Genomic DNA, 25,189 nt, shown 5'->3' with positions numbered 1-25,189 from the left:
CTGCTTCTTCCTCTATGTCTCTCAAAATAAACAAAATCTTAAAAAAAAAAAAAAATGCTGCTCCCAGCTTGGTTTATGATCCCAGTACAATCTTGTGTTATTTTTAGCTTAAAGTTTATTTTGACTGCAGCAAGTCTAGCTACCTCTACGTTTGTTTGTTTTGGTTCCCATTTGCTTGAAAAATATTTTCTATCCTTTAGTCGCAGTCTATGTGAGTTGTGTGTCTTTAAAGCTAAAGTGGGTCTCCTATAAATACCATATCATTGTGACCTTTGTTTTTGTTTTGTATTTATCCATTCTACCATTCTATGCTTTTTGACTGGAACATTTAATCCATTTACATTTAAAGCAATTATTGGTAATGATGACCATCTTGTTCATTGCTTTCTGACTGTTTTGTAGGGCCTTTGTTCCTTGCTTCTTGTCTGATTGGTCGAGTACTTTCTTGAAGCTCTCTGTTGAATTCTTTAGTACAGTCCTTATATTCTTCAGCTCTAAGATTTCTATTTTTGTTATTGTTGTTTTGTTGCTGTTTTCTATATCTTTGTTGAACTTTTCATTTTGTTCATACATTGTTTTCCTTATTTTGTTTGGTTATCTGTCTGCATGTTCTTGTGGTTCACTAAACTTCTTAAAAAGGCATTATTTGGAATTTTGTGTCAGACAGTTTATAGATCTCCATTTCTTTAGGGTCAGTTATTGGAGCTTTGTTAATTTCCTTTGGCATGGTATGCTTACCTGATTTTTCATGATCCATGATTTCTTGCTTTGGTATTCAAACATCTGTGTAAGCAATCTCCTCTTCCACATATTACAGGTTTGCTTTGACAATCATTCAGCAGTCAGCCGAATTTTGGGTTGTCATTGTTCAGTTCTAGTATATAAAAATATCACTGATTTCTGTTCTTTGATCTTTTTCTCTGGTGTTCTGTGTTATTTTGGAGAGGAGAGTAAATCTGGTCATTGCCACTCCCTTCTGAGTAGGAGTAAAAGTCCCTTCTACTGGTTTTATAGTTGTATATTCTTTTTTTTTTTAATTTTTATTTATTTATGATAGTCACACACACAGAGAGAGAGAGAGAGAGGCAGAGACATAGGCAGAGGGAGAAGCAGGCTCCATACACCAGGAGCCCGACGTGGGATTCGATCCCGGGTCTCCAGGATCGCACCCTGGGCCAAAGGCAGGCGCCAAACTACTGCGCCACCCAGGGATCCCTATAGTTGTATATTCTATCTCTAGTTTGTTGTTGTTGTTGTTGTTTGTTTGTTTTTTGTTTTTTAATCTCTGTTGTTTTAATGGTTAGTCTAGAAATTTTCAGATAGTAAAATTAATAAGTATTTACCATCTGCTGAAGAATAGTAAAGCTAAGATAATTTAACTCCAACTTTTTATTTATGTGCTATATTATATTAGTATTCATCTCAATCTTGTTTTTTTTTTTTTTTTAAGATTTATTTATTTATTTGAAAGAAGGAGAGAGCCAGCACAGGGCAGAGGGAAAAGGAGAGAGAGAATCTCAAGCAGACTCCCTGCTGAGGACACTGAGATCATGACCTGAGCCGAAATCAGGAGTTGGACACTCACTGACTGAGCCACTCAGATGCCCCTCAATCTTGTGTTTACTACCCCTATGAAATAGTTGTTGTTCTTGCTTTATGCAATGTTTGTTTACATATACTCAAGTGTTTAACATATTCTTTCTTCACCATTTCTTCTGGCATAATTTTTTCTTCTACTCAGAGTGATCTTCAGAAGGAATATTTGCAAAGGATATTTTTTTTTTTTTGAATTCTCTAACTGTCCATAACCTTGGATAATTTAGTTGAGTATATAATTCTAGATTGTAAGTAATTTCTTCCTGATGCCTTTAAGGTATTATTTCATTGCCTTTTGGCTCTTGTTGCTAATATTTTAGTCATTTCTTACTTTTCTCTCTGGTGCTTGATTCCTTTCCTGCTGTGTTATGCTCAAGCACCAATTTCATTGCAACTATTCTGTTTGGGTTTTCTGAATCTAGGTATCCCAGATTTTCCTTTCTAAAAAATAGGTAATGCTAAAGAAGTTATCTTTCAGAAGCCCAAGTTTTATGTGGAGTCAGAGGGTGGGCTGTGGCAGAAAATGAGAAAGAAAGTCTTTCCCTGATCAAACATTCACTTTGATTGGGTACCATATTTTTTCCACCTAATTATGTCTCTGTCTGCCATTACAATTGAGGATCTGGGAGCTCTCAAAGAGAATTCGCAATTTCCGAAATGTGTTTATCTCCCTTGATTCACATTTCTCTATTTTTTTCTGGCCTAGAAGATTTCCTTTGCTTTCCTGCTGGTCCAACAGAACATTTATTGAAATTTTACCCAAAATGGTTTAGGATTAATTTAAGCATTTGGTTGTTGTTCTTCTTAGCAAAAGTCCCTGGAAATCTCTTCTACTGTATTATCAGAAAAGGTAGTATGAGAAGGACTTACATATTCTGTGTGAGTACAGGTTTGTTTATCCTCCTGGACCATGAACTCTATCCAGTTTGAACCTGCATTTAAGTTACTTTTGATAACCAGCATATTACCTGGTAGAGAATACATATCAATAAATATTTAAGTTTTTAAAGGAGTGTGGTAAGGGAACCACATCATGACTTTTGATAAGGAGTGAATGGCCACCATTTTAAAATTCAGAGGAAATGTAATGCATGATCAGGAATGAGGAGAAGTCACTGGACATAAAAATTAGAAGGCAGTTTTGAAAAAGCAGTTTTTAAGGCAGTAGAGAGAAAAGATATAGAGAGGTGAGCAGAGGAGAGAAAGGTAAATGGGGAAGTAATATGTCTGAGTAGTATGAATAGGATGGAAAAAGATAGAGAGGGTGAACTTAATTGGGAGGGAAGACTGAGGAAATCACAGTTTTAATGGGAAATATTTTAATCAGAGCTTGGAGTAAGAAGATCTAATGAGGGGTGAAAAATTAGAAGAGGAGGGAGCATTGACGAAGCAAGTTTATTGAGAAGGTCGGAAAGATATGAGATCCACAGCAGATTTAGAACAGTTAGCTTCAAATCAGAAGAGAGAAAAAAAGAATGAGTGGAAATACAATTCAGTTACTAGTAAAAGGCAAGAAAGATTGAGAGATATGCTACCTGATGAAAACTATTTTCTCATTTATTTATATTTCCTACCTACTACATGAAAAGAACTAGAAGCAGCTGGAATGTTGTAAAAAGAACTAAAACTGCATCCCAAATAACTTAATTGGAACAGCTGCATGCGAATTTATAGCCATAGATAGCTAACATTGAATTCTTTATGAAAAGATAACAAAGAGAAAAGATTTGGGGAATAAGCTCCTATGATTCAAAAGGAAATGTCATCTATACCCTCATTTATTTTCACTTAGCACTTTTATTTCAACAGTGCAGAACATCAATCTCTTATTGTGTCATTGTTATCACACCTACCGGACTACTCTAATGTTGTCTAGAACTATAGTTTGGGAAAAGTTGTGAGTCTCTCCAGAGCCCAGTGTGAAAATATCCCCATCCCTCCATTTGGATGAAAACAAGACTTGAGACTGAGTCTGGATGGATGTGCCTTTGGAAACCTAGAGATTCAATGTTGAATGTTGAGTTTGAGCCTACATGACAACTTCCAATACATGAACCGCATTTGCTATTAAGGTGTTGAACCATGTCACACAAACTGTCAGATGAATTTCTATATGGAGCAGACCAAGAGAATATTTTTATAATTAAAATCTGCTACACATTTCAGTAGCATTTTAGATATAATTACACTGGAAATTTTTTTTTCTCCTAACTCTTAAAATGTGTATTATTCATGCTAAATGATGTCCAAGATAGGTAGACATTCTTTGAATCATTGACAAGAAATTATGTATTTTATGGAAGTCTTCTTCTATTCTTAGGTCTGCACAATTGATTGCTTTAGATAGAAAGGAAATCCACAGCCCTGAATATCCACTTAACTGAGTCACTGAAAGGCAATGGCCCAATACAAATATTATAATAAAAGATGAAACTAGGAAGGACCCAATAAGGAGAAAAGATCAAATGGAAAATGTTCTTTCCAAAATGAAACACTTAGTCCAGGAAAGCCTCAGGAGTCAAGCCTTGAACCCGAGAAGCACTTGGCTTTGAAATCTTGGCCTCCAGTATGAGCATGTCTGTTACCCTCTGTGTGGCTCACTGTGATGCCTACTTCTCAAGCATAAAGAAAATGAATCCCAGCCTGGAGTTCAGTACTGTCTGAAGACAACATCTTATTCATCAGTGCTCCTGCTTCCCCTAGGTTGCTGTAATCTAACTTGCGGTTTCCAACCCCACATCCAGCGATCACGCTGTGGGTTCATTCAAGGGCTCTCTCTGCAGAATGTCCCATATGAGATACACTCCCCTTTACCACCCTATCAATCAGAGTGTAAGTCTTGCTCCCTGGTGGCTCCAAGTATAACCAACTAGTAACTAGTGAGTCCTGTTAGTAAATGCCAGTGTAGCTAGTATCTCCTAAGTAATGCAAGTGTTATTAAAAGGGTCTTTCAGGGGAAAAATGCTGAAATGAGAAAGGAGTGGCTATAATGGAAATGATCCCAAGAGCTGCGAATTAATCAGTGGGAAGGAAAGTCCTTCCTCGTTCAAACTGATCTGGAATCTATTCTTGTGCCAGACTTTCAGGTGGAGAGGAAGAATCTCTAATATTCAAGGATATGGAGCAAGCACTTTATGCCAAACCCTGAGTTTGTAGTGCTTTCACATGCACTATCTCCTTTAACCATTCCAAGAACAAGTGGAGAAGCAAGCCGGGGAAGGGGGTTGCAGTGTCTATCCCACGAAGGATTCAAAACTTAAGTTGTGTTAATTACCCGATTGCGATACTCCAAGTGTGGTTTCTAATCATGCTCAGAGCAAAATCCAGAGTCTCTGTCATGTTATTTAAGGTCTTCCAGACTTCTCTTTGTATCTCCACCTTTAGAGTTGTCCATCCCTGTCTACAGTCACATGGCTTCCCTGTTACTCTTCTAACAGAGCAGTTTTGCTTACACACAGGATCCTTGCAAATGCTGGTCCTGCTGCCCTGAAGCATTGCCCTCGTGTAATATCCATGTAGTCTACTCCAGTCCACCCAATAATCTCCCTCTCAGAGAAACCTTCCCTGCTTCCCTACAGAAGAAAACATACATCACCCCCAAATCTTTCTGCATTCCTTTATCTTGCTTTATTTTCCTTACAGGGTTTTTCTCATTATATGGTATCGATATTACATTATATCCTGTTATATCATATTTTTGTTGTGTTTCCCACTAAAATATAAGAAAACTCTTTAGGTGAGGACATTTTATAGCATCAGTGCTTAGAACAACATCTGGCACTTAGGGAAATGCTCAATAAATGTTGAATATGTGAATAAATTATGATTCATTTTCTCTCTACAGCCCAATGCACCCTTTTGATGCCAGAGTAATGTTGCTTTTATTGTTGTTGCTAATGTTTACTGGGTGCATACTGTATTTGAAGCATGAGTAAAATGCCTTACAAACTTTATTACATTTAATTTTCTCACACTCACATAAAGGCACATAAGTGAGAATGTTTATGATTACCCCAATTTTGCAGATAAGGATATGTTATGCTCAGAAAAATTAAATAATAGGCCACAAAACTAGTAAGTGGACCATCTGAGATTTCAAGCCAGGTATGTCTGACTCTAGAAACCGCACTCAACAACAACTATGGACAGACATGCCCGCGTTATCAATGATTCTGCTATCTTTATAGAATCAATGACTTAGCTCTTTATCATACAGATGAGAAAAGTTGAGGCCAAGAGTGGGTTTGAAGAATATGAAACACAGCAAGATACAGAACTCATACTTCTTTACACTTTCCTGCACATACCATCACTGCTTGTGATTAATAAAAAAATTGATGAAGAATGTTAGCTACCAATCAAGAAGGAAACATGTTTAGGTACTTCCTGACAACACTAATCAAAATAATATATTCAGTGGCAAATTCAGAAGGAAAGCATGTGAAATTCATGTTTGGAAGTGTGAACAATATTTGGGTGAAATAAGAATCCTCTGGATTTAAATTTGAAATTAACCCATAGTATTTGTGGGACATTAGCATATTCATGTTTGACAAAGGCAGACTTTTGATTCATGATAGGCTTTTGATCCAGTTCATAACCATTTTTAAGGTATTTAAGGAAGCATAACCTGGAGAATCAGAAACTCACTCCAGCACTTATTTCTTCAGAAACAATATGTACACTTGAAAATAATTCTTCTCAGATGTTGGAGCAAATTTCAGTATATTTTACTCACAGAGGTTGAGAATAACATTGATGTTTTATTACATTGAAGGATAAAATCATCAAAAAGTAGAATATAACTATAGAACTAAAAAAATAGAATATGGAGGGATGGTTGGATATCTAGACAGATCAGTACTCATGCATTCTTTTCAATTGAAGTATAGTGGACACACAATATTATATTAGTTTCAGATGTACAACATAGTGATTTGACAAAGTCTGTACATTATGCTATGCTCACCACAAGCATAACTACCATTAGTCACCATGCAACACACAATAGTATTGACTATATATTCCCTCATACATATACATTTTCATCTCAAGTTTGTTGTTTTAAAGTATAAGAATATTTTCATTCAGAAGGCTGCCATTGAACATTTTGACTGATTATCTACCAGCATGACAGAAGTTGAACTTAATATTTATTTCTGTTCTCTCCTGAAACAGTACTAAAATAATTGAAAAAGAAGATAAAGGAAGCACAAATTTCCAAGGACAAAGAGAAATGAGATGTGAAGACAACATAAAAAATAACATATTTTAGAAACTTGGGATAGATTGGCATGTGATAGCTCATTTACAGAAGAGAGAATCTAGCTAAGCCTGTAGAAGAAGAGGAGGGGTTGGGGAAGGGAAACCAGAAGGAATGAGTTGATGTTGTCAGAGTCCGGGACATGCCCAGGTGTCAGAGGCACCTCTTACTGCTGAAGATGCGAATCAGGCAGATTCCAGAGGCAGGAGGAAAGATGAAGTTTTAAAGAAAAGCATTTGGACTCCAAGAGCATCTGCCCAGACTTTTGAAGCTACTGACACTCTTCTTCTACTACAGCCCAGGACTAGACAGTGGCCATGTAGACAGGTTGATCCAGATAGATTCTGGATTTTTGGGACATCAGACCCAGACAAAGGCAGGAGTAAGAATGTGAGTCATCTTTCTAAATGAGGACTAGATCAGTACCTACAAAAAGATCTCTAGCTCCTTTCTTAGTACCTACACTAAGCCCCACTCAGCCGTGTCTAATCATACCCACTTCCAAGCCTCACCAACTCATCTTCTCTCTTTCAAGTGGGAGATCTTTCTGGAAAGCCAACCAGTTTAAGAGAAGAGACCAACAGATGGTGACATTCAGGCATCCTCCAATAAAATGTCCTAGTCAACAGGGTCAACAGGCAATGAAGACTGCCATACAACAAGCCCCACTCCTATATGGAGACCTTCCAAGCATCACTTTAGTGCCTCATTCTTAAACAAGAATGGACCGACACTACCACAAGATATATAAGGGAAAAGCCTTAACATGAAACAAAGAGATCAAAATAAACATAAAAAGAAATATGCTTGAAATCAACACAATACAGAGAAGAAAATTTCAAAAGAACAATTATTAATATCTCCAAAAAAGAAAGAGAATATATCACATCCATAAAAAATAAATAACCAAACACTGTAAAAAGAAGAGTCAGAAGAGGTGAAAACTCTTGTAAATTAAAAAGACTACAGTAAAAAAAATTCAATAGAAGGTTGGCAAGACAAAATTAGGGAGAGTGAAACAAAGATGGGCTGTCTCCTGGATGCTCCCCTCTGTTGTGCAAGGGCTGGAAATCTATGGCCTATATTCAGAAAATCCCTGCAGGCCAAGATTCCACAACAGGAGACACCTGCATGTGATCTGAGAGGTGCAGATGCCTATTAGCGGCCAGCAAGTGCTTGGGTCTGGAAGGATAGTTCACAGTGGCCTCTGGACATCTTACTGGACATCACCCATCCCAGTGCTAGGGGGCTGTGTTGGCTCAGACTCCTTGACTCTGTGAAATCTAGTGAGGGCTTTCACTTGTCCTTATTTGTGAGCCCTTCCTGTGATTTTTAAACACGTAATTCCTACATTAAATTTCCCAAAGAAATTCTCCCATAGTAGGTAAACAGGAAGGAGAACTTTCATTAGAGCTAGTATGAATGTGCGTGTATGTAAGAGACAAGGGAAGTGGAGGTAATCCAGGTATTTGTCACTAGAAGAATTAATAAGTAAAAGGTGGTTGGGGTGCCTGGATGGCTGAGTCAGTTAAGTGTCCAACTCTTGATGTTGGCTCAGGTCATGATCTTAAGGTCACAAGATGGAGCCCTACCTTTGACACTGCACTGGATGTGGAGTCGGCTTAAGAGTCTCTCTCTCCTTCTTCCTCTGCCCCTCCCACAATACCCCCTTCCTTCCCTCTCTAAGAAACAAACAAAACAACAACAACAACAAAAAGCCCGCAAAAGTTAGTTATAGGTCAGTTGGGAACCCAAACAGTACAATGTAAGACAACTTAGATCATGAAGACATAATATTTAGTGGAAACAAGATAAAATGAGCCTAGTGCATTGCATTTATGTAAATGAGAACACAAACAGTCAAAATGATGCTGCACATTTCACAATGGGCATACTCTCTCTAGCATGCCCACTAGAATGTCATGTGTGGGAATGAGGGAAGAAGATGAGGGCTAGGATCAAGGGTGGATGGAGAGGACAGGATGATACTGCCCTAGGACAGACCAATAACCGTGATGTGCTGTGGACTAAGGAGCAAGACTATCTCCACTCTCCATGGCTGCAATCCCTCACTGGCTCTGGTTCTATCTCTGTCTCTCTCTCACACACCACACACAAAACTGAAATTGGGCAGCCCATCAGGAACCATTGTCTACTGACTATTAAATCCAGGAGTAGGGATCCCTGGGTGGCGCAGCGGTTTAGCGCCTGCCTTTGGCCCAGGGCGCGATCCTGGAGACCCGGGATTGAATCCCACGTCGGGCTCCTGGTGCATGGAGCCTGCTTCTCCCTCTGCCTGTGTCTCTGCCTCTCTCTCTCTCTCTCTCTCTCTCTCTCTCTGTGACTATCATAAATAAATAAAAATTAAAAAAAAATAAATCCAGGAGTGATTTATGCACATGGCTCTAAGCACAGCAGTGACAAGTAAGGGGCAAGATGACATAAGGCTTTGAGCTATAAGCTTACTGGGGACAGGGACATAGCTCACCCCTGCATTCCCCCTGCCTGCAGATGCTCAATACTGTTTTCTAAAGTAGAACTGACCTGAAATCAACTGATATCCTTCTCCAGAGTTTAGGTTCCAGGGGCAAAATCCCCTAAACCGAATTATATCATGAAAATTCTCAGAACTCTCTTTCCTGTGTTGCCATATCAATAATGTATAGTGACCAGTGAACGGCCAGCCCTGAAGTTGCCTTAGTTTAGACAATGACAGTGTCAAGACCATAAAGTTGGCCTTCTATTTCCTGACCTTCAGTTTTTCACCAGTGCTCCAGAGAAAGGTATAGTTGGGGAATCAGGGTTGGTACCAGAACAATGTTTGAGATCTTAAACAGCCACATCTGGAAGAAGAGGACTCTGTCAATGGCCATTTGAAAAACAAATATTTTTCATGCAGTTTAAAGAATCTTAGTTTTAGACCTGAAATGACCAGGACTTTATATAACTAGAGAATCCCTGTCATCATTTACTAAGATCAAATCACTGACATCTCTATAAAACCAGACAAGTTGACAATTATAACAAAGGTTAAGAAATGTGGAGTGTATATAGATGTATATATATATATACACATCTATACTTATATACACATATGCACATATACATATACACAAACATATCAACATATATGTATCATTCGTTGACTGCATCCAGAGGACATTTGGTCTTATAAACAACTTTATTGCTTAATTGGTAATTAGGTCCTGCTTGCCTGTGTGTGGCATGAACATAAATGGGTCGAGAACAGCACCAGGTGCATTCAATTAAAAAAAAAAAAGCTTTAAAGAGAAGTATCATGTTTTACCACTTGGTTGCATGTTGAAAATATATTTAACAGGTTTATTCCAATGTCAGAGTTGCAATAAATGGAAGTCAGGCTGACTCAAAACAGACATGTCTTGTGGGTTAATCTTTCTGTCTCCTGATTTCCATCATCTACTTTGAAACAATTTAGTCTTCCATTTGTAGAACTTACCAAAGCCTGTGGTTGAAGCCTGCACTCTTCTTTATGCAACAGAAGATGTATATGTATGTGTGTGTATATATGTGTATATATATATATATATATATATATATATTATATATATTATATATGTGTATATATATTCCCTTGGAATACTGTTTGAGTCAGGCTAACCATCAGAACTAACAAGGCACAGGGCCAATTATATCCATTATTTCTGTAAAATGGCTCAATGGACTTAGGTGCAGCATGAATAAGAGAGACATTAAATAAACTGTGAGTCTATGTGTACGTGCCTTGCCTCCTGTTACTATTCACTGCAGGGCTCTTGGCATGTGTAATGAACCCTGAATAGCAGATCTCAGAAATATATTAGAACATTACGCAATGCAATTATTTTTAGACTTCTCTGAGCATATGAGAAGTTTATGAAGTAGCTTAAAGCTGAAAACTCAGGTACAGAGTGGAATAAAATAGTTTTCGATACCGGATTTCTCTGTGAAATGAGTCAATACTGATCCAATTAGTCATTGCTAATAATTTCCTGGAAGAACATGCCTTTAAATGCAATAGCATAGTAGTTATGGTCTTCATATTTCTCAGAGGACATAGATAGATACATGCACACACTTTCTCTTCTTGCATTGGCTTCTCCAAAATTGATCTATAGCCATGTCTCTAATACAAGTTTGAAATCTCTATCAATTGTGCTACATTCTGTAGAATTTCTCAGAAATATAGTCCTGTGTATTTATTCTTTGTGTCTGATTTAAAGGTTATCCCAGTTAGTATCATTTCAGCAACAATAGTTTTCACTTTACAAATTTCTGATTTGTCATATCTTACCCTGGGATGAGTGTTTACATGAAACTGCTAGGACTTCCATAAAACTGTTTTTTTCTCAATATTCCCATGGTTGTGAACCCAGAGATGTACAATTTTAACACACTGTCTTTGTATCCTTCAAAACCACTAATGGAAGGTACATAAACTGTATCTTCAAGGCACCTAATGAGGCCAATCTGTAAGGAAATTAAAATTCTTAGATGTCTTCTCCATCCAAATTTTGCTCATTCCTTAAGAAAAATCTCAACTCCTGCTCCATCCAAAAAGTCTTCCCTGATTATTTTTTTTATAAATGGATACAAATTTTTGTTTTTATTAGATTCTGTTTTGTATTCTCTAAATATTTCATACATAGAATTTTTTCTCCTCAATTAACTTGCAAATTGCTAAGGGAAGGGTATGCATGGCATTTTATAACTTCCTGATACCTAATTAAGACGCTATAAATTCAAGCTTTGAGACTTTCTCTTTTTGATCCAACATATGGCAAATAGCAGATAAAATATAAAAGATACAATTAAATAACTTCAAAGTACTAAATGTATCCATAGGCTAAAAATGGAATGACATGCAAAGTGTTAGGGGAACCAACACTGGGGGTTAGTATGAATCTGAGACTGGAAGCAAGCAGAGGTGACCACGTGTCAGGATTCTGTGGGGTAGAAGGAAATAAGTCCCTCAAATGCAGGGGGCACTAGAGCTGGTCTCGCTGCTGGGCCAGTGTGCAGCTTCCTGACACTGAAAAAGCAACCGCAAAAAGCCCAGATTTACTAATTTGGCGGGGGGGATACAACATTTGTAATGTTGCTTCTGCTAGAGGCACAAAGAAACAGACAGCTCTGCAGCCAGGCAACCTTGAGCCAGCACCTGTTGGCAGCAGGAAATGAAATCATGACAGATTAAATGAAAATAAGAGACAAATATCAATGATGGTTTTAAAATAAGCATGTTTAGAATCTCTGAAGGGATAGAGAAGTGAATAACTCCATGAAAAACATGAGAAAATATGAAACCAAAACAGATATAAATAAAATAATGAAGGGTAGATATAAAAAATTAGAAATTTGTAAAGTGCAAACTATTGTTACCAAAATGATACTAATTGGTGTAACCTTTAAATCAGACACAGGAATAAATACATGGGACTGTAGTTTTGAGAAATCCTACAGAAAGTATCCTAGTAGATAGAGATTTAAAGCATGTATAAGAGACATGGCTACAGTTCAAGATAATTTAATATACTTATCTAAGTGTTCCAGAAGAGATTAAGGAAATATCTGAGAGGCTATATTTAAAAACAGGAATTTTCTAGAGTTGAAGACAGACATGAGTTTAGAGTAAAGTCTTAAAGTATCAATTGTAACGAGTAAAAATAAGCCCATACATGTCTTAGTGAATTGCAGTTTATCAAAGATAAAGACTTGATAACTGGAAAAGAAGACATGATACCTGGAAAGAAATGCCTTTTGCACTGTGGCTCACTGCTCAGCAGCAATAATAGTCTGTAGAAGACAACAAAGTAATGCCTTCCTCACATTCTGGCAGAAATAAAATTTTAATTATAAAACATATACCCAGCTAATGTACTATTTAACAGTGAGGTTACCATAAACATATTTTGAGCTATCTACAGTTAAGAGAATTTATCTACTACTGTACACCCTCACTAAAACAATTACTGAGTGAACGTATTTCATTTATACAAAGTAAAGGAAAGGTGTAGAAGAAATGAATGATAAAATATATGAATAAATGTAATAAACTACTTATAGAAATTAAATTTTAAAGATGTAAAATTTTAGACAATTACAAAGGTGAGTGTTGGGGATATTTGCACATGTCTTCAGGTTTGGTTAGAAAATTTATAGAGTTATGTATGTTCAGTCGTAATTTCTGAAAGAAGAGAGTTACCAAACCGGTGAAAGGAACTAGCAAAAAGGAAACCTGTAGTAGTGATGATGATGATAATGATGATGATGATGATGATTCTTTCAGTCTGCAGGAAAGTGGAAAAACAGGGAGAAAAAAACAATGAAGTTATGGTAAATCAAAAACACAAAGTGAGAATCCATCACAAAATGTTAAAAAGACTAAATTTCTCTTAATAAAATCTTAGGTTGAATCCAATCTACCCAGAGACTGGTTTCAAGGGTATTATCATTAAACAAAAGGGCATACAAGTTAAAATTAAAGAACTATAACACTTAAGTGCTAACAAAAAAAAAAAAAAAAAAAAAAGCTGTTTCAAGGGTGCCTGAGTGACGCATATGGTTAAGCATCTGCTTTAGGCTCGGGTCATGATCCCCGGATCCTGGGATCAAGTCCCATAGGGCTCCCTGCTCAGTGGGGAGTCTGCTTCTCTCTCTCTGCCCCTCCCCTGACTCTTGCTCTCTCGTTCTGTCTCTCTTTCTCTCTCTTCCCCCCCCCACACTCTCTCTCTCTCAAATAAGAGAAATCTTAAAAAAAAAAAAAACTTTTTAAAAAAGCTGCTGTGGCATACTAATACCAAACAAGGTGGAATTTCAAGCAAAAGCCTTCAATAGAGCAAAATCATTCTGATAAAATACAAGTTCTAATAAAAGCCAAACAATATAAAAATAAGGAATTTGTATATAATTAACTATAAAGTTCAAAATGCACAAAGCAGAAACAAACTTAGTTTAAAGGAAATCAATAAATCTAGAAATACCATGGAAAATCTTAATGTATTTTTATCACAGATAAATGAAGAAGACAATATATTAGTAGGTGTATGGAAATATGAATGAACAATTAATAAGCTTGCTTATGCATGTTGATAATGTATATACAAAAATATATCAATTATGAAACAAATCATGAGGCAGATCACAAATAATATTTCAAAACATTATCAGAGAATGGATGTAACATAGAATACCCAGTATGACCATTGGTTAAAATATTCTATACTCATGTTGTCTTTCCCACATCACTAGCTCTCTTCTGGGCATGCAATAAGCACTCAGACCCTGAACTGGTATCCAAAAAGATGCATTACATTCCAGATTTCACTTTTTGCTGTTTTCTACATATGTAGCCTAAAAATTCTCTGTGAAGTCATAGGAGTCCTATAAAACAAACAGGAATAAAAACCAGAAGCCTGAACAAAATCAAATCAGTCCTTCACAATATAAAAAAGCTACATGCTATCATTCTTTCATTTTTTTCAGGTATACTTGAAATGTGTGAGACAGCTAAAATTAGTAAAGACAAAACTCGATGAACTATTTCAAGTTACAATTGGTGGAAGAGTTATTAATTATTAATATTAAATTGTTCAATTTACTATTTAGGCATTTTGGATTTATCTGTTAATTGAAAATTTTATTGACTTTGCTATTATGACAAGAGAAAAAATGCATGGTCAGTCATCATGAATCAATATGGTAGCTTGCAAAAGTCTCGGAATATATGTCCTTTGAAAATGTTTTAAAAAGGGGAGGGAGGCACTTCATGGCTCAGTCAGTTAAGTGTCTGCCTTCAGCTCAGGATATGATCTCGGTGTCCTGGGATCGAGCCCCATTTTGGGCTCACTGCTTTTTGGGGAGTCTGCTTCTCCCTCTCCCTCTGCCTGCTGCTCCCCTTACTTGTGCTCTTTCTCCTTCTCTCTCTCTGTGTCAAGTATATAAATAAAACCTTTTAATTTTTTTAAAAAGAAAGTGTTGAAAAATGCACTTATGTGATTGCAGTTTATAGTTATAACTATTCTGAGAGAAAAAGAAAGGCTGGCCATTTAATGATTTATTTATTTGAGAGGGAGATGGGGAAGGGAAAGGGAGAGGGAGAAAGAGAATCTCAGGCAGACTCCCTGCTGAGCATGGGGCTCGACATAGGGCTGATGTGGGGTGCAATTCCATGACCCTGAGATCATAACCTGAGCCAAAATTGAAAGTTGGTTACTTGACTGACTGAGCCACCCAGGCACTCCAAGACTAGCCATTTTAAATTTTTTTTTAATTTTTATTTATTTATGATAGTCACAGAGAGAGAGAGAGAGAGAGAGAGAGAGAGAGGCAGAGACATAGGCAGAGGGAGAAGCAGGCTCCAGGCACCGGGAGCCCGATATGGGATTCGATCCCAGGTCTCCAGGATCGCACCCTGGACCAAAGGCAGGCGCCAAACCGCTGCGCCACCCAGGGATCCCCAAGGCTAGCCATTTTAAAGAGAAGTAGACATTCTATCTGTAATACTTTACACCTGGGGAGATCCCATGTCCCTGCTAACATTACTTGATGTGTAGCTAACATCATTTTACCTTTATACATAACGGCCCATCATTGATTATCAGCATAATTATTGTTCTACATATTATTGTAAGAACAGATGCTCATTCTTAAGATTAAATCTGCCTCTTTGTATCTCCTTCTCCAAACACTGTCATCAAAGGCAGATAGATACACATTTGACTCACTGTCTTTTTTTAAGTTTTATTTATTTAAGTAATGCCTACACCCACATCGGACTCGAACTCATGACCTGGAGATAAGGAGTCACACGCTCTTCTGCTTGAGACAGCTGTGCACCCCTGACTCACTATTTTTAGTATAAGAATGCATATAAATGGAACTGAAATTGTAACTGGGGTAACCTTAGGAATTGTAACTACTCCCCATTTCACTCTTGTGATCCTTCTAGTAACTTGTTAAGTTTGTGACATTTCTGCTTTCTTAGTATTTGCTTCATCCTTCTCTTCATTTTCTCTCAACCAACTTTTCTAGCCGCTGATAAGTTGTATTTTTTGAATGGCTTTGCTCATGAGGAATAGGTGGACAAGAAAAAAAAGAAAGAAAGAAAAAGAAGAAAAGCAGTTTAATGTAGAAAAGTGTTTTAAGAATTAATTAAGCAAACAGGTATAAAGTGTTTCTATCAATATGTGCCATGTAAGTGCTCAATAAATGGTAAACAGCAGCTCTATTATAATTTTACTTATGAATATATTCTCATTATGATTATACTTTGACAAGTGGGAATAGAGTATGGGCTTTTGTTACGTCTGATTTTGAAGAGCTATATCCTAAGTGTCTTATGTATGTATTTCAATTTTATAAGTATTGAAAATACTCTATTTTGTCTACCTTGAAAAATGGCCAAAGAGAGAAGGGATAACATCATTTGTTCAAAGAGTCATCATTTGTGTCATATGGAGCATTTTTCTGAGGCATTGAAAGTGCTTTTTCCTCACTGATTCCATCTAAATAATGAACAAACTCTATAAAAGACAGAAGGAATGCTTGTTGAAGATTTTGCTCACTTCAAATGCTGGTTTATGTTGAATTTATATGCTCTGACTTTCTTTTACTGGATCCCTATTCCATGCTTTATGAGTTTTTGAATTAATATGAAATCTCTAAACTCCCTAGAGTACTTATATATTTCAACAAATAATATACATATTCCCTCATTTAGAGAAATCTAAATTGTTCTGAAGGCAAAATATTTCTTTCACAATGTTTAAAAAGACAAAGCCATTCACCTCCAATAATCCTTTGATGAGAAAGATAAATAACCAACTCAATACAGGTATCTCTAATCCAAAATTAAATGAAAAAATTAAGGCATTTTGTAATAATGAAATATGTAAAACTTGGGGTGCCTGGGTGGCTCAGTTGGTTGAGTCTCCAACTCTTGATCTGAGGGACACAAGTCTACTTAAAAAAATTTTTGAAAAATTCAATCAAAATTATTGCCCATCTTCAAATAGCACTTTCATTAATTCAAAATTAGAAATCTGGGTCTAAAAATTACCTATTTTTCCTTGTCATGCATATTGTTGATGATTTCCTTAGATGGAAACAGTATAAATGACTTATTCCCCAAAGATTAGTATTTTGGTAATTATTTTGAAAGCTATGAGACTATTAGAAGGAAGAGTAAGAGGGTATTCAGGTGAAGACTGAGTTTGTAACATCAAAAACTTTTAGAGGCTTTCTGAAAGCTTTAGTTATTTTTTTTTTGTTTTTTTAATTCATGATAGACATGGAGAGAGAGAGAGATAGGCAGAGACACAGGCAGAGGGAGAAGCAGGCTCCATGCAGGGAGCCCAACGTGGGACTCGATCTCGGACTCCAGGATCACACCCTGGGCTGAAGGCAGCGCTAAACCGCTGAGCCACCCAGGGATCTCCAATCTTGGATCTTTCAAAAATGTGTTTCTATTGCATGAAGACTATGTTCCCTCCAAATGATAAGAAAAAAGTATGCAATTATAATAAGATTAAAGAAACACTGGCAAGACATCAAGCTAAATTTAGAACCAGAAGCAATTTGTGTGTGTGGGGGGGGAACAATAGTAAGCCCCTCAAAAGTATCACGTGAAGCAAAAATAAAAAAGATTCGCACTTGAACAAAATAGAGTAGTGCTTCCTATTTTAATAGTGATGACGAATAATAGTTGAAAATTTAATAGATCCCAGGCAATCTTTTGGACACATACTTTTTGCTCATTTGAAACCGCTTTTCTCTCAAATGGGTCTTAAGTTTATTGAAGAACTAGGTTTTACATAGGCTGAAAAATTGCCTACATTATATATTTTATTCTTTCTTTTCATTCAACTTCCTGTTTTAAGCATTGTCAAAGTCATTAAATTATACTATAAAAGCCTTAAAGACAGAATATGGCCATGTTATATGCCTCCAATCCTCAACTATTGGATACTCACCAGCATTGATAACTTGTTTAAACTTTGTTAATTCTATAGATAAAAAAATAACTCATACATTTTTTTGTGTGACCGTTTGAATAAACATTATCCTGCAAGATTCCAATTAGAAACACACTCATATTATTGAAACATTTAATTTTTAACTTTTTCCCAAAGAGTAATCTGTAAAATCTTCTAGCACCCAATAAATCAGGATAATAAAATATAATTTGTAATCAGCCACTTTTATTAATTTTCAAGTGGCAATATTCTTTCTATAGCTATGAAAACAGCAGTTTTGCAAACAATTGTGATCTATTTGCTCCCTCCTATGTGTCACCCCCATAAACATTTGTGACTGGCCAAGGAGGCCCAAGTTGGTGGCACACATACAGGAATTGGAAAATCTGTACCCTCTGTCTCCCTTCCCCAAATGCCATCATCAAACCTAGGGACAGATTTGACTCACTATTCAAATTGATAATGATACAGCTCCTTGGAAACATTCCTTAAATTATCCTTTAGCTCTGGGACATCCTTACTGATACAGTTTATCCTACTCCCAGCAGATCCCTTGGATTTCAGAAGTCTCTGAGGCTTTAAGGGGTAGGCTAAGTGGTCACTGATAAAATATAAAAGAGACAAAATATAGAAGTAGTGCATCTCCTGTGGCTTTTAAAAAGGACAGTGTGGGGATTTTCTGCCCACGGTCAGGGAGGGGATTTCTTTTCCATACAATTGTGCCTGCTAGAACATTTTAAAAAGAAAAGACTTGACCCCACATACCAACCACGTATAAATATTTCTGTTGTATAAACCCGGAGATGGCTAATATTTTTAATGAAGACAAAAGCATACAGAAAACAAGTGCATTTTTTATATCATAATTTCATCAGACTAATTGAATTTTAAACTAATTAAACAAGATAACATCAATTAGGTATCTATTGTCTCTCTTGTGTAATTATATGTTTTATTAGCTGTGTTTCATAATTGCTACAGCAGTTTTTTAAATACTATCATGAGTTTTCCAGAGAAGGAAACCGAGAAGTGCCATGCACATTTTGGATTCTAAGGTGTTTTAAAAGATATGCCTCTGCTGAAATTAGGTCCCCTTGCCAAACAGGTGTTTTTGGTACATTTGCTATTTAAAACATCTTGACCTATTAGAAACAGTTGCACTTCTGGAGATCTAGTTTTAAGAAATGATCATTGTACTTGCCCACAAGTATTTTGTATGACAGCCCAATCTACACCTAACCAGGTTATCATGAACACCACTTCCCTATTTTCTCTGCTTCAAGCAAGAAAGACAATAACTTTTTTATTTTAAATTTTTATTTTAAAGATTTTATTTATTTATTCATGAGAAACAGAGAGGCAGAGACATAGGCAGAGGGAGATGCAGGCTCCCTGCAGGGAGCCTGATGTGGGACTCAATCCCAGGACCCTGGGATCATGACCTGAGCCAAAGGCAGATGCTCAACCACTGAGCCACCCAGGCTCAGACAAGAACTTTTAAAAATAAGTTGGTTTCAAGAGTAAAAGAAGCCAAGATCATGCCACTTAATTACACCACTGAGAACAGAGGTGTGAAAGAATTGTATTTCCATGAAAATGGTCCCTATTTAACTTTTTAAATGAATTTCACTTTTCCTCAACCTTCGTCCAGTACTCCCACTTCTGGAGTAAGCTACCATTAGCAGTTAAGTTCCATTGAGGAATATTGTTTTTAAAAATAGTATTTCCACATAACAAAATCTCTTGCATTGGCTGGTGTAGAAGTTGTGATGGATATGACATTGCATATGTCATATGGATAATCAGCTGGCACAGGGCTTCTCTTCATCCTTCAATGCCCTTATTCCTGAATCGACTCCTTTCACTAGATCTTTATCCTCATTGGGTCTAATAATAAAAAAAAATAGTCTAATTCCTACCCAAAATGAAACTCTCCTTCACACTTTATTAGTACTGACCCTCACACCCATTGTTGGGACTTTCATACCCATAATCTCATCAATATTTTTAACAATCCTGAGAGAAATTCAAAGTATTACTTCATCACCTTAAGATCATGTAGCAGAGGCTCAGAACCATTTTATCTACTCCTGGCCTTACGAGGCTGGCAAACAAATGAGGGATTCGAGAATCCTTTTTATTGTCTCCTACCACCCCTTCCCTGTCCTAATAACCACCCTCCCACTGAGTTCTCCTGGAATTCCTTTGTATTTATGCAAAGAACACGTTTCATCAGTTGAAGACTAGCTTGGGTTTCTCTTTAGTGAAGTCTCTGGTGGCTTAGCTCTTAAATTATAGTTTCAAGTCCTCAAAGATAAAGATCTTTTGTGCTGGCCCTGTAGCACCATACCGATAAGGGGTGAAGACAGGAGAATGATCATTTGTGCCCAATACAATTTCTTTTACTCTTTGCAGTTCTGGATGCTTCTCTACTAGACTTTCTTGCTTGTTTCCTTTTTATTTCAGATTCTGATATTTTTTTTTTTTTGGTTATTTGCTCTACTCCTCAAATGCCCCCTCCAAATAATACCCTCACACCTCCCTGTTTACCTGCTGTGACCCTGATGACACATGATCTTTGATGTTTGGATTACATTGCTATGGCCCATTTGCCCATAATCAAACTCACCTTGAGCTATTGGTTTTTAGGTCTCGTCATGCATTCAGACTGATGGGATGGCATAACTAAATGTCTTTTCTGGCCATCATCCTGTCTAACCAGACTTTTCCTCTTTGAGCGACTTTGCTACATGATCTGTGCTTCAGTGCAGCATAGTGAGGGCTGAGAAAAAAAAAAAAAAAGGCTGCATGTGTGTAGTAAGACCTCTGCTTACAGAAACTCCACATTCCTTCCTACCATGGGCTCCACAGTTGCCCATGATGTTCTATTTATCTTCTACAGCCACTAATCATTTCTAGTTTTCTGGTGCTTTCAACTTCCCTATGAAGTTGAAGAGGAAACGTTATCAGATTCATCTTTGTAGCAGAATGTCATAAAAAAAAAATGTTCTGAGAAAATGGCTTGACAGAAAAAGCTACAAGGACTTGTTTAGCATTATCAAAGTGCATTGTTTTGTTTTGTCTTACTGGGAGAAGGTGCCTTCTTCTGCCCAAAGCAGGTCTCCACCACCCCAGAGGCAAATTGGTGATCATCCAACCCAGGAAACAGGAAACAAATCTGCGTTGTAATGAAACTGGTTAATGGTTCTAATTCTCCACTGGTCACTGTTGGTTACACTAGGAAAGGACATCTGTGTACTTAAACACACGATTAATATTGAAGGGTGTTTGTCATAATAGCCAAGAGTACTCATATCGATAAATTTGGCTAGGCTTCAAAGTGGAAGCTCACAGGACTCAAAAAAAGATGGATTTCTCCATCTTTCCAACATATGCAGTTACATGGAAACTCCCCAAAGTATCAGTTTAGAATCCCTCTTGTATCCGGAGAAATGTCTCTTCTTTAAATAGTGTCTCAGCTGGGATAATGCATTTTTTTTTCTCTGTCTGTGGCCCCCCGGAAGGCCTAGTTACCAACAGCATATTTGATATGAGCAGACCTTTATCTAATTCGTAATCACAACCATCCCACCTTTCCCCCTCTTGTAGCAAGATTTTGAGAGCATTTGGTCTACTCTTTGTGTTAGAATCATTGGGTCTCATTGTTTACCATACAGTAGAATCACCCAAAGAAGAAAGTCTGACTCCAGCTTGCGATGCAAACCTGCCACGCAAAGTAGGAAAGTTTGATATGGTTGGTTTGACCTGGGCATGCAGCTGATATAAACATTTTGTGGGATTCCCCCCCCCCGCCCCCTCAAATACTGCCGGTTCAGAATACTGGATTCCAGAAGATGTGCACTCAGGACATCCTAACAGTGTCGCTAACTCCACCCCTTTGCCTGGAGGAGGCCTCAGGGTCAAGCCTCAAAGAAATCAGAAAAACCCAATGAAACCACTGACCCAACCAGGCCATCAGAGGCTCCTAAGGCCAGAGTGGTTTGCTGCCCTGAGTAGGTCGGGACGCACCCGCATGGACACCTCGAGTTTGCCCTAGCCTGTGACTGGTTTCACCCACATCTGGGTGCACTGGGTCACCTAGGTGCGCCAACCACACCGCCCCATCCCCCCCCCCCCCCGGGCCCCTCTGGCACACCGTGCACCACATAGTCTTCGTGGCCCCGGGACCCTGGGGATCGAGGGGCACCGGATAGCCGAGCTATGGGCTCCACCATTCTAGAAATCGCGGCGTGCACGGCGGGGCCTCGGAGATAATGCCGTGTGCGCGCTAGGACGCTCCGGGGTGCGGGGCGTTGCGCCCGTGGGTGGGTGGGTGTGCGCGGGGCCCGGGAGGGGGGCGAGGGGAGGGCGCGCGCCCAGCCCAGCGGCCGCCACCCGCCGGCGTTCCGGGCGTCGCCAGGGCCTCCGCCGGGCCAGGGCCTCCGCCGGGCCAGGGCCTCCGCCGAGGCCGGGCGCGCAGCCCCGCCATGTCGCGGTGCTGCCGGCGCAAGTACAAGAGCGGCGACCTGGTGTTCGCCAAGCTGAAGGGCTACGCCCACTGGCCGGCCCGGGTCGAGCACCTGGCCGAGCCCAACCGCTACCAGGTGTTCTTCTTCGGGACCCACGAGACGGCCTTCCTGGGCCCCAAGCACCTGTTCCCGTACGAGGAGTCCAAGGAGAAGTTCGGCAAGCCCAACAAGAGGAGGGGCTTCAGCGAGGGGCTGTGGGAGATCGAGAACAACCCCTCGGTCCGGGCCGCCCACTACCCGCAGGCCCCCCAGGAGCAGCGGGGGGCGGCCAGCGCGGGCGCCAGGGCCGGGCCGCGGGAGGAGCAGGCGCGGGCCAAGAGCAGCGCGGGGGAGCCGCCCGAGGGCGCCCCGAAACGTCCCCGGGAGGCCGAGCCGGAGCGGGAGCCGCAGCCGCGGCCGCAGGAGCGGGAGCGGGAGCGGGAGCAGGAGCGGGAGCAGGAGCCGGCGCGGGCGCCGCAGGAGGAGCAGGAGCCCCGGGGCGCCGCGGCCCAGCAGGCCCCCGAGGGCGCCGAGCAGCAGCAGCAGCGGCGGGCAGAGGCGGCGGCCGCCGAGGCGCAGGCCCCGGGCGGCGGCGGAGAGCGCGACAGCCCGTAGTCACCGCTTCCTGGAGGAGCCCCCGCCCCGTTCCAGCCGCGGCCTGCCTGGTACTGGGGGAACCGGCCGCGGCCTGCAAACTGGGGCGCCTCCCCCACCCCCACCCCCCCACCCCCAGCCGCCCTCCTCCGCCCCCCCCCCCGCCACCCCCGGCCCGGGGTTGACCTGCAGAGGCAGGCGCCCGGCCCCCAGCTCCGCGCTCCCCACACCCCTGTGATCTGGGTCAGGGCCTCCAGTCCCCGGGATGAGGGGCGCCCGCCGAGCCCCTCCCGGCCTGGAACTGTTGCCCAAGGCTTCATTCAGTTGGGGCCTGGCCCGGCCCGGCCGTTGGCCCCTGCAGACACGCGTCTCTCCCTCCCCGGCATTCTGGGCGTCTGCGTTGGAATCTTGGAATCGGGGGCAGGAGGGGAAGGGGGGGAGGGTACAGAGCGGCGGGGGCTTGGGGGGTGACTTCCAGGGCCTGGTGGTGCTGGTGGGGAGCAGCCCCCGGGGCTCCTGCCCGCGCCCCCTGCTGCCTCTTACCCCAGCTGCTCAGATCCACCGAAAGTGGGACAGCTTCTGGGGCAGGGCCTCCCTCCTTTCTGAGTCCCTTTTGGGAGTTCTGGGATTTGTCATTTTTCATCCAATAATGTGGGAGCTTCCCAGTTGTTTGTGACATGGGGAGGATTAGCTTTGCCCCCGCTCTTTGGATGGAAGTGGTGAGGAACACCTGTCCCCTGTTTAGGTCTCTGGGGCTATACGGGATGTTCTGGGAAGACGCCTGGCCACCCCTTTCCCTCTTCCACAGCCTCAAGGCCACCCCGCAGTCAGTCATATATGTCACTCAGGTGGAAAAGGCACAGAGTTTGGGAAACTTTGTTTTAATGAAAAGATTTTTTTTTTTTTTTTGACATGAAAACTACCCTCAGCTATGCCTTCAGTCGGCTCTCAGCTCTGACATTGTTAACTCCATTTCAGAGATGGACTAGGAGGTTCCCTTTCTGTTTGGGATTCGATGACTTTCTTTTTGTAGTTAAGGCTTTGGTGTTCCCAGGCAGTGCCATTTCCCATCCACCTTCCGCACTCTGGCCCCCTCAGCATTGTCACCAGACCTGAAATGTAACTTCCTGAGCAGAGGGAAGTGAGTGCCCCCTCCCAGCCTCTCCTGGAGCCTCTCTATGTGCCTTTCCCCTGTTGTCTCCTTACCCCTGCCCCTCTCCCATGGGCTCTGATGAAAAATTGTTGACTAGCTTTGGAAGTTGAGAACTGAACTATTTCAGTTCCAGGAAATAAAACCCGTTGATTCAACAAATCTCAGGTCTGTTCCTTTGGTTCCTTAAGAATTGGCCATTAGGGATCCCTGGGTGGCGCAGCGGTTTGGCGCCTGCCTTTGGCCCAGGGCGCGATCCTGGAGACCCTGGATCGAATCCCACGTCAGGCTCCCGGTTCATGGAGACTGCCTCTCCCTCTGCCTATGTCTCTGCCTCTCTCTCTCTCTCTCTCTGTGACTATAATAAATAAATAAAAAAATTTAAAAAAAAGAATTGGCCATTAACGTTAATGCCCCTCCTATCTTCTGTACATCCTGTGATAAAGGCAATCATTTGTAAGGTACAGGGATATTTTAGAAACCCCGCCCCAATAAAACTTCGTTATTTCAACGTCTCTACACCATCTGTAGTAGTCTCCCCACGCTGTGTAGGACCAATGGAAAGACGTCAACTTAAAATGTTTGAATGGTGACCCCCTTAGGACTATAACTGGGTTTCTAATACTCTGCTTGCTTTATCAGACAACAGATTTAGAGCAGAAGGAGGGTAAGAGGATGGATCCTTCCTTTAATTGTGATTGCCCTCCCAGATCTCATCACTACTCTCCTGATAAAAGGTCTTTGCTTTGTATTTCCAGTTCTTAAAATATGTCGTATCCGCAGAATATTTTGTTTTCTTCAGTGGTTTTGTGCATATATCTGAGGATATTTAAATATCCTTAATGATGATTACATGCTGGTTTCCAGGTATTGTATTTGTCAACACTGCATGCTTGTGGAGGCTTAGTAAATACTGGGGTCCTTTTCGTAGAACGCGCCAGGCCCTTACCAACCAGCACGGTTGGCAACTAAAGACAACCCTATTTTCCAGCCCTGTACAAGATGATATTATTCTCCTCCAAGGCATTATATCAAGATGACTCCTTGTTTTTCAGCTGCCACTATTGCAGTCATATCTATACTA

The 25,189-nt window shown here is 40.2% G+C and overlaps 1 protein-coding gene across 1 annotated transcript; it reads left to right on the top strand.

Moving 5' to 3' along the window:
- The first annotated feature begins 22,340 nt into the window (after window positions 1-22,340).
- On the top strand, window positions 22,341-22,976 carry HDGFL1 (HDGF like 1). Its single transcript, XM_055322610.1, has one exon. The coding sequence runs from the start codon at window positions 22,341-22,343 to the stop codon at window positions 22,974-22,976; it is 636 nt and encodes a 211-aa protein (XP_055178585.1).
- Window positions 22,977-25,189: the final 2,213 nt, after the last annotated feature.

Source organism: Nyctereutes procyonoides, unplaced genomic scaffold (genome assembly GCF_905146905.1).
Source record: "Nyctereutes procyonoides isolate TBG_1078 unplaced genomic scaffold, NYPRO_anot_genome, whole genome shotgun sequence".
NCBI classification, from domain to species: domain Eukaryota; kingdom Metazoa; phylum Chordata; class Mammalia; order Carnivora; family Canidae; genus Nyctereutes; species Nyctereutes procyonoides.
The sequence above is the reverse complement of the archived record's forward strand: the minus strand, read 5'-3'. Positions and strand labels throughout refer to the sequence as shown.